Genomic DNA, 10,304 nt, shown 5'->3' with positions numbered 1-10,304 from the left:
GCTTCTTAGTTGTCTTGAAACTGACAAACTGATGGTAAATATCCTTGCTTAACGCCTGAGTGAGAATGGCGTATGCTTTCTTTTCCAGATCATACGTTTTCTTTTGATCTTCAGGGAGATCGGCAAACGTAGCAGTATCTGAAGCAGCAACTTCTATAGCTTGATCGAAGTCTGTGGTGAAACGTATCCACAGTTCGGTGTTTTGACCAAGAATGTATGTACGGAATCTGTCAACCCAGCCCGGATATTCATTTAAATGCATCAACTTCGGAGGTCGATTCAAACTTCCTGTTTCGCTTTCGCTCAATAAGATACTTTGGATACTCGGAGTTTGATTCGATACTAATGCCCATTGACTTGAAGATATGGCATTTGCTTGTGATGATGTTGATACCGGAGACTCGGCCCATGACGGTGATAGACTTGTACACGTGTATTTTCCACTATCGGGAGCCGGTGTACCCCACCATGAGGGAGTGGAACCTGAACTTGTATATTTTCCACTGTCTGGAGCCGGATTCCTCCAATTCGGATTCATGATTGACAAGAAAAATAAATTCTATATCAATGTCTCGAAAGATGATGGCCACCCGAAAGATCACACACAGCCGAAGGATCCTGGTTCGAAATATCTGAAAAACAGAAACTTGTTAACAATAAACAGACCACAAACGAAAGATCAACACTTGTTCGAATGATCAACAGTGTTCGAAAGATCACTGTTGACTTTCGAGCAATGGTTTCGAAAGATTCAAAATTTCGAAAGATTCACACTCGAAAGATCCTTATCTTTCGAGATAAATCCTTATCTTTCGAAATAAATCCTTATCTTTCGAACAACTATCTTTCGAATAGATTCCAGAAATGAAAGATAATGCTTAGACTTCGAAAGACTACTCGAAAGATGCTTATCTATCGAGCTGTCTTTGATCGAAAGATGGTTTTTCGAGGTCGAAGGATATCTTTCGAATGCTCACTGACACACTGACACTGATGTGAAAGGTTGGTGAAAAGGTGATGGGTTGGTGAAGGTCAACTTTCGGCAAAAGGTATGGTCAGACTGTACCTTCTTACCAACTCAGAATTTTCAAACAAAAATTACCCAAAATGGAAATCCTTATCCAGAACCAGTCACCGGAATTATGACTGGAGTTTGGCCGGAAATCACCAAAACACTTAAAAACAAGTTTTTAAGTTACCCAACCCGCTTATGAACACTCCCGGTTAGTTTAGAACACGTTTTTCAGTTTAAAAGTGCAGGAAAACCACCAAAACCGGGTGCTAAACCAAGTGTCCAAACACACCAAGAACTTGAACAAACCCGGTTTTAAACAAGGTAAAGAGCCTTAGCTCTGATACCACTTTTAGGTCCCTCTCGGAGGATGACGAACCTAAACCTTGTTATACTAACCCACTAGCGAGTGCGGAATCCAAGCTAGCAAGCAAACCGGGATGAAACAAGCACAAACACAAACACACAAAGATTCACCGATTAACACTACTTGTATTAATGCGAATGAAAGGTTCCGGTTACAAGCACAATGTTCACAAATGTGTTTTGCAAACTCTCAAAGTGTGTGTGTGTGTTTCGGACAGAATGCTCTCAAGTTTCTCTCTATCTCTCGGTGTGCATCTGCTCTCTTCAAGTCTATCTAGAACACACACTGCATGGGTATATATACCCATACACAGCAGGTCTGGTCGAAGGATCATTCAGAATGACCGAAAGATCATCTGTCGATCACAAAGCCCTCGAAGGATCCATATTTACCTCGAAGGATGGTATATCCTTCGAGGTTCAACAGTATCCTTCGTTGGACATCTTTCGAGCTCATCGAAGGATAGACATAATCCTTCGATGCCCCATCTTTCGACTCAGACACTTTACAAACATATTCCTAACTGTTGGTCCAAGTCAAACCAGGAGGACGGTTGACTTGGTCAACTTACAGGACTGACAAGGACATCGTTTACATTGTGACCGAATACAGACAAAGTACAGACACAAGTGCACCAACATACATTATTATCAAACACAGTGGCTTATAGTCGTATGCGGGTGTATATGACTAGAGGGGGCAATCTTGACCCAAAGCCTTCCAAGTGGGTCACTTTGGGTTGTTTTTTAAATTATATGGGTTGGTTTGGGTCATATATTTTCACTCAATGGGTCAAAATGGGTCAATTAAAATTCCATCTCATATATTTTCGGGTCAAAACGGGTCGACAACTTCAAAGAAATGCATCAATATGGGTTGGTGTCTTAAAGAAACGGTCAAGTTTCGGACCGGAACGGGTTCGGTTTGGATTGAGTTTCGGGCGCATGGAGTTGAAGGAGTTATGGGAGGATGGAGTTAATACATTGATGCCTCAACGAAACAATACTTCATGTTGAAGGCTTCTATTATTTCTACCATATCAGACTTTCCAGGTTATGCCAATCTATCTGGGTGGAGCACTAAAGGAGAACTTGCATGTGCCGTATGTGGTTTTGGTACTGAATCCAAATGGCCAACTCATGGAAGAAAGTTTTGTTACATGTGTCATAGGAGGTGGCTTCCATCTGACCATAGTTGGCGTTCAGATATTAGATCGTTTGTTGGACGCCACGAATTCAGAGTTGCTCCTATTCCTCCTTCTGGAGAGGAGGTTCTACAACAAGTAGGACATAGAATTTCTTGTCGACAATGATGTTCGTAGTCCATGGAAAAAGAAAAGTATTTTTTTTATGTTGCCATATTGGGAGCATCTGCTGTTGCGTCACAATCTTGATGTGATGCACATTGAAAAGAATGTTTGTGACAACATAGTGGGGACTTTATTAGGACAAGAAGGAAAGTCGAAAGATAACTATAAAACAAGACTTGACTTACAAGAAATGGGTATAAGAAAAGAATTGCATCCAAAGAAGCGGCCTAGAAGTAGTATCACTTTCATGCCAAAAGCTTGCTATCAAATGACTCGAGGTGAAAAGGCTCAATTTTTAACAACCCTTAAGTCAATCAAGCCTCCTGATGAATTTTCATCCAATATCTCTCAATGTGTACACTTAAATGAGGGCAAGCTAATTGGGATGAAAAGTTATGACTGTCACATGTTGATGCAAGAGTATTTGCAGATTGCATTACGTGGAAGTTTGCCGGATCATGTAAGCTCGGTTATAATCGAGTTATGCAAATTTTTAATGACCATTTGCTACAAGGACTTATCTGAAGTTGATCTACATTTTCTCGAGTCTAAAGTTCATCTCACTTTATGCAAACTAGAGAAGATATTTCCTCCATCATTCTTTACTATAATGGTTCACTTGGTGATCCATCTAACGAGAGAGGTTAGGCTTGGAGGTCCTGTCGCATTTCGGTGGATGTACCCTGTTGAAAGGTAAATAATGTTTTTATTAATGTTATCCATTATCTGCTACATTCCTATATATTTAAAGTGTATCGGGGGGGGGGATAGGCCCAACTGGTTGTTGGCTACAAAATTTATAACCTGATTTTACAAGCTAAGCTCCATATAAATTTCAAGTTTCATCAAACAATTCAGGTAGAAGTTCAGTACAACTCGTTTGATTTTGTATGATAATTGGAGTTGGGTTTGTGTATATTGAATGATTTGTGGATGGTTACATTTGAGTATATTGATATTCTGATTTATATGTTGAAAATGATTGCATTGAAGTGCACATAAGTTGGTCGATCATATACAAAAATGAATTTTTGCTGTTTTTTAATGATCTCTTCCAACTTAGGCTGAGTCGATTCAATTCAGATTGTTCGAACCAAACCGGTTCCATACCCTATCCTACCCGGTTCTTATTGGGTAGGATTTTCCATCCAAAAACTAGTTATGAACCTGGCCCAGTTCCTCTTCCTTGCGTATGGTGTATTTGGTACTCAATACACTATGTATGGCATAACAAACGCAAAACAGTTGTTCATGCATTTTCTAACTACTTACAGATCTAAACCAAGTGTCTTTTGTAACTATACAAGCTAGGCCTATTGTATGACATTAAGTCAAGTAAAAACAACACTTAAACTATAACATGTCCTAAAACTAGTTTATTTTATTTCTAAATGATCAATGACTTAGAAGTATGACATGTACAGGGACCTTCTAAAACTTAAGTCATACGTTCATAATCGAGCTCATCCCGAAGGATCAATTGCTGAAGGCTATTTAGCTGAGGAAAGTATAACATTTTGCTCTAGATATCTATCCAAAGTAGAAACTGTTTTTACTAGAGCAGTTAGGAACGATGATGAGGGTCACCAAAATCACATCGAAGAATCCAACAATCTTTGCCCTGGTCGTGCCTTAGGTCGTAAATTGGATTTGGGAGTACCTATTCGCAAAAGAAGGAGATCTTCAAATTCAGACATTGATGAGAAGTCTCTCACTCAAGCACATCGCTATGTATTATTCAATGTTGAGTCAGTTACACCTTTTCGAGAGTAAGATAATTTGTGTTTGCTATTAGTTACTCTTGCTCTTCATTCATATATCACAAAAATATATAGTAATATCAATTTTCTTTTAAGGGAACACAAACGGATAGTCAAGGGACAATACGGTTCTCGTCGGATACCAGATTATGAAATGAACAAGATTCATGGCCAACAGTTTGCTGACTGGTTCAAGAAAAGGGTAATTCAAAATAAATACTATGAATACCTTATAATTTATTGTTTCGGATCTTAGTAAATGACTATTAACAACTCTGTTGTAGGTTGCACGTTTGGAAGAGCAAGGTGATGAAGTAACTGAAGATCTAAAATGGCTTGCTCGTGGTCCGCTTAGAAGTGTGAATCGATACTCTGGATACCTTGTTAAGGGTTATCATTTTCATACAAAAAGTCGAGAGAAGTCACTAAAAACCCAAAACAGTGGTGTTGTTGTTACTGTAGAAGGTGAAAATTATGCTAGTAGTCGAGATAGAAGGCCCGTTCAAGGCGTGGTTAACTACTATGGTAAATTGAATGACATTATTGAGTTAAACTACTCAGGTCAAATACGAGTAGTTTTATTCAAATGTGAATGGGTTGATATCAATAGGGGCTACAAGATAGATAATGGTGTAACATTGGTAAATTTCTCATACAAGGCACATACAGGGGCTAGTTTAACTGATGATCCATTTGTATTGGCAGCACAAGTTGATAAGGTGTTCTATGTCACGGATCCCAAGCATAAAGACTGGGAGGTTGTCAGATTTGTAAAAGTAAGAGATGTATTTGACATGGGAGTTCTTGATGATTGCACATTTAATGTGCCTAATTTGCATAGGATTGGGGATGATGGTGAAGATGGCATTGACATTACACCTGATATGGAACATGAAGTAGATGTTGAAGAAAACGGCGATGAGTCTTTTTTTTAATTAGTTACAAATATTATGTTGTAAACCTTTGATGTAACTTTGTTTTCGGAATTTAGTATTATGTGGTGAGTATGTTGACTTTAGGATGTTAACCTATGAGGTCGACTTTCTGATTTAGTTCACTTAGAATGCTAACTTTCTGTTTGAATATGATACTACTAGATATGGTACAGTTGACCATAGTTAGATCAGTTGACTTTCTAACCTATCATATACTGACCATAATTATACACTGAACTGGTTTTTAATTCTTAATGCTATTGGTTTTTTAGGTTAGTGAACTTATAGTTGCAGTTAAGGGAGAAAAGGAGGTACTTTTGCATGGTGGGATGATGAAACCCACAAAAATTCTTGTGGATATATCGGAGTCAGTGGCTGGAGTTGTGTTTGTGGATGGTGAGTTCCTCTGCCCCTATGAGTTTCTTTGAATTTGATTTATGTGTTTAATAGGAAACTTAGAGGGTGAGTCAAGGTTTTGATTAATGGGTTTGATATGAAACTTAGAGGGTGAGTCAAGGTTATGATTAACGGGTTTAATATGAAACTTAGTGGGTGAGTCAAGGTTATGATTAACGGGTTTGATACGATCTATTCAGGTATACAGATGCATGCATGCCTGCCTGAACCATTAGTGGTGCTTAATGTCATTTGGGCTCAACCGCAACCGGTTTCAGCACTATATGAGGCGTCCAAAAAAGATGAGAAGCAGGTTGATATACGTTATTGGTGAGATGGTAAATCTCTCTCTCATCATTTATTAAATGGCCGTCAAAATATGTGAATCGGGTTGGATTAGGTGTCAGATCATGATCATGCTCTGTTAATGTTTGAATGTAAACGGGTTTAAGTCAGAATGGGGGTCAATTTAAAAAAGGCATCATTTTGCCATTTGGTCAAATTGGAGCTCAGACTTTCACATTCGGTGAGCATGCAACTATAACTCGTATTTTTTAGCCCTGATTGTTTTTTAGGGGAAGGTGGGTTTGGATCAGTGTATAGAGGGCATCTGACCCTCGTATTCTTGGCACTGAAGATTATATGCAAACTCCGGGGGTATGTGTGACAGTGAACAAATTGAGAAATTTTGTTATCTGAATTTTCATTTAATAATGTGAATCTGATAACTAACATTATAATTGCAGGTAAGTAGCGGGAGGTTGTCGGTTGGTATGACGTCGAAAACTTTACGGCTTCCAAAACAGGGTGAGATGCTTCTGTCTGTCCATGGTTCGCCGCTTGGTGTTTCATTTATTTTACTTATCTTTTTCGTCAGTACAGATAATTTCTGCTATGCTGTATTGCTTCACACTCCTGCAAAATGTTATTTGGTTTGTGTTTTGAGATACACTTTTCAGTTAATGTAAGATTATTAACCATCATTTGATAATTCATCTGCAGAGACAGAGGAAGAATGAGTTGTTGGCTGCAGGTTATATCTTTTTAAAGCCTCAAAAGGTTTATTTAGGGTCGCTTCTAAAGATACTGCTATAATAATATTCATCGTATTAAAAATGTATGTTGCGTGTTGTTTTTTTATGCTTGAGCTTTTCGCTTCAATTTATCATGCTATTTGCTTGCTTTTCATTACACCTGGCAAACGGGTCGGGTCATGGGTCAAAACGGGTTCGGGTCAAAATGGGTCAATTAAAAAGGGGTTGTTTTGGTTCGGGTCAAAACGGGTTCGGGTCGAAATGGGTTCGGGTCAGAACGGGTTTTGGGTCGGAGCAAGTTTCAGGTCGGGTTGGTTACAAATGTTTTTTTAAAGAGATTGTACATCAAGGGGCAATTTTGATAGGATTTGGGAACTGAAATCTATTTACACAGATATCATGTCATCTTTTTTGTTACAGTTGGTTCGTGTAGTGGTTTATTTGGTTCACCCTTTATTTGTCCAGTTAAATGATATACCAAACACCGCTCAAACAGCTAGTTAATTTGGATTTGAATTCCGTAGGTGGGCATGAAACTAACAATCGTGCTTCTACACTTTGTTCGTCTAGAAGACGAACTGAACTTCTTCGGCGGTCTTTATTGTCTTCCATTGATTCACAGGCTAGTAGTAGTGGAGGGCAAAACCGTAATCTTTTCTCTAGAATTCCACCACATGTGAATGCTTCAGCTTCACACGAAACTGGAATCCCGATTGTAAATACTATCACGGGTCATCATCATCATCGGGCAAGAACCTTAAATAGACAGGTTAATGGTGCTTTTGGTTTCCCGTATCTATCATCAACAACATTTTCTGGTGGAAGTGAAAGGAGAGGCAGACTTGTAGCAGAGGTATGTTTAATGATTTACAAAGTTATATAAATTATGATTTTATCTTTTTGTTATGCTGAAAACATGTGGTCTTTCTTCGATGCAGATGCACAACGTTTTGGATCGTATACGCAGGGGAGAGGGTCTGCGATTCGAGGATGTTATGCTTCTAAATCAATTTGTCTTTTATAGCTTGGTTGATATTCATGATTGGCACAGGGATATGCGGCTCGATATTGATAACATGTCTTATGAGGTAATGAAAATAACATTCTTTGTTCATTTTATTTATAATGATGCAATTATGAATAGAGGTAATATAAATTTTAATATCTGTTCAGGAGCTGTAGCCGTTGGAAGAGCGGATTGGAAACGTGAATACTGGATTGACCAAAGAAAACATTTATAAACATTTGAAACAGAAAACATACGCGAGTGTAGCGGGTGAGACAGATGCCAAACCTTGCTGCATATGTCAGGTACGCGTATTTTTCTTTTATTTGTATCTTGGCGAAAATGTTAGTTTGGTTTGTGTTGGTGTAAACTTTGATGGTTTAACAGGAAGAATACAAGAATGGAGATGATTTGGGAGCACTAGGTTGCGGGCATGAGTTCCACACGGGTTGCATCAAACAATGGCTGCTTTAGAAGAACGCATGTCCGGTCTGCAAGTCCGCGGCTTCAAAATGAGAGATTTAAGAGGAGGTTTTTGTTGAAGATAACAATTACTTCATCATACTGGATTGGATCAAGAATCATGAAGGTGGAGTTGGTAATGTTTATTCAGGCAAATATTATTCTTCAAATATGAAGTATATTGGTATTCTTTTAATGCCAGTTATTTATGACTAAATAGTTATTAATGACTAAATAGTTAAGAGTTTGTTTACATATCTATACTGGATTTTATTCTCTAGGAATGTAGAAGTTTTCATAATTATCTTTTGTCACTCTTGATTTTGTTCCATTTTTTAGGCTAATCGCTGTGGCGTGGCGCCCTCCACGTAGGCTGTCAAAGGCGCCAAACACCACCCTATCCATAGGCTATTTAATTTGCCCAACCCAAAGAGTCATTGAAGTAGCTGTTTGGGTCCAAAAAAATGGCGACACCGTTATTGAGCCGTTAGTCAGATTGTGTTGTAATATTAAAATGCAATAAGTAAATATTTGTGTTAATAGATTCATTCACATTGTTAGTATATAATAAATCAACGTAACCCGTCCATGGGTATTAAACTAGTTGATTATAGATAAACCCTAGGTCAAAATTTCCACCTCTAAATTATATACAAATTCAAGACCAACTAAAATCTTTAGACATGCTTAATAATTTCAAGATGTTAATATAGTTTGTTGATGATGCATGCAGGACTTGCAGAAAAAAAAAAGGTGAATAATGCGGCACAGAGTCACCCTTTGGTGGCTCACTTACATCTGAATCAAGCATTTACATTGTGGACACATTAGGTTGCAAAGTCACGCTTTCATTCTTTTCTCCGAGTTAGTTTTGCGATTTATACTAAAATAAGATATGTTTTTAATATATGTAGGTGCAGAGGTTATTTTGCCAGGGAAACAACACATCTTAGACTGTGTACTGACTACACTATTGTCTGCTTACATAAGCAGCGCAACGGATTACCTTTGAAAAACTTGCAACTAATGGGAAACCGTATGCTAATGACAGGAAGTTGTACGCATAAGCGTCTCAAATTTTGTTCGGTGCACTATGAACAACACCATGATAGATTAATGACAAACTGTTATTAACATGAGGAATGCTTGTAACCGTACCTAATTGAATCTAAATTGTGATGTTGCGCGACGACTGAAAAGGAATACCCCTAGTTACTTTATATTTGAAAAAGCACGGCTGGAAACAATACCCTTCTTATTTTGGGTCGTCTGATTGTCAATCCACGGTTATAGTTTTAGAGTAGCTTTCTTGTAATATGTATATTGGATGATGGTGAAGGTAAAAGGTTGTAGAGAGAGAGAAAGGAGAGCAGAGAAAACTTCACGCGGTGCCATTAGTTTGTTACCATGACTTGCAAATTATAACTAAACCGAATGTTGAAAGAAACAAAGTTTAGAAAATGAAAAGTTGAAACAAAATGGAGATTAGGTGTGTAGATACCGAATTTAACATAGACTAATGGTCTAAAACCATTGTTTTGTGTTCCTATAGAAATACGTTGTGGCCAGTGACACATAGAGGAGCACAAACTGGTAATTTTAATAACCGGTTTCGGTTTCACGTAGGGGTGCAAACGAGCCGAGCGGCTCGCGAGCTATTCGAGATCGGCTCGAGAAAAAAGCTCAAAACGAGCCGAGCCTTATCAAGCCCGAGCCGAGCTTGAGCCTAAAATAAAGCTCGTTTGTTTATCGAGCTTGAGCTCGAGCCTCACATGTGAAGTTCGATAGGCTCGTCGAACCTTACGAGCCATAGTGTAAACGAGCCGAGTCGAGCCGAGCTTATTTAAACTTGTTTACAAGCCGACCTCGAACCTAAAAATAAGCTTATTTAGTAAACGAGTCCGAGCTTCATTTATCGAGCTCGCGAGCCTAAAAAGTCTATTTATATTATTTTTATTTAATATATTAATTTATAGATAATAAACGAGCTGAGCCCAAGCCGAGCTCGAGCTTAAGAAAATAC

At 38.3% G+C, this 10,304-nt stretch overlaps 1 protein-coding gene, 1 long non-coding RNA gene and 1 pseudogene across 2 annotated transcripts; all 3 read left to right on the top strand.

Annotated features, from left to right (window-relative positions):
• The first annotated feature begins 2,329 nt into the window (after positions 1 to 2,329).
• LOC110919918 lies at positions 2,330 to 5,533 on the top strand. Its single transcript, XM_022164166.2, has 4 exons — positions 2,330 to 3,381; positions 4,113 to 4,457; positions 4,545 to 4,650; positions 4,733 to 5,533. Exons 1-4 carry the CDS (start codon positions 2,729 to 2,731, stop codon positions 5,381 to 5,383), a joined length of 1,755 nt encoding a protein of 584 aa, XP_022019858.2. The 5' UTR covers positions 2,330 to 2,728; the 3' UTR covers positions 5,384 to 5,533.
• Positions 5,534 to 6,368: 835 nt separating this feature from the next.
• LOC118487948 lies at positions 6,369 to 6,962 on the top strand. The gene is made up of 3 exons (XR_004882958.1): positions 6,369 to 6,436; positions 6,526 to 6,586; positions 6,782 to 6,962. It is a non-coding gene; the product is annotated as an uncharacterized LOC118487948 (long non-coding RNA).
• A 320-nt stretch (positions 6,963 to 7,282) lies between these two features.
• On the top strand, positions 7,283 to 8,554 carry LOC110919919 (annotated as a pseudogene).
• The last annotated feature ends 1,750 nt before the right edge of the window (positions 8,555 to 10,304 follow it).

Source organism: Helianthus annuus, chromosome 16 (genome assembly GCF_002127325.2).
Source record: "Helianthus annuus cultivar XRQ/B chromosome 16, HanXRQr2.0-SUNRISE, whole genome shotgun sequence".
Lineage (NCBI taxonomy): Eukaryota > Viridiplantae > Streptophyta > Magnoliopsida > Asterales > Asteraceae > Helianthus > Helianthus annuus.
The sequence above is the reverse complement of the archived record's forward strand: the minus strand, read 5'-3'. Positions and strand labels throughout refer to the sequence as shown.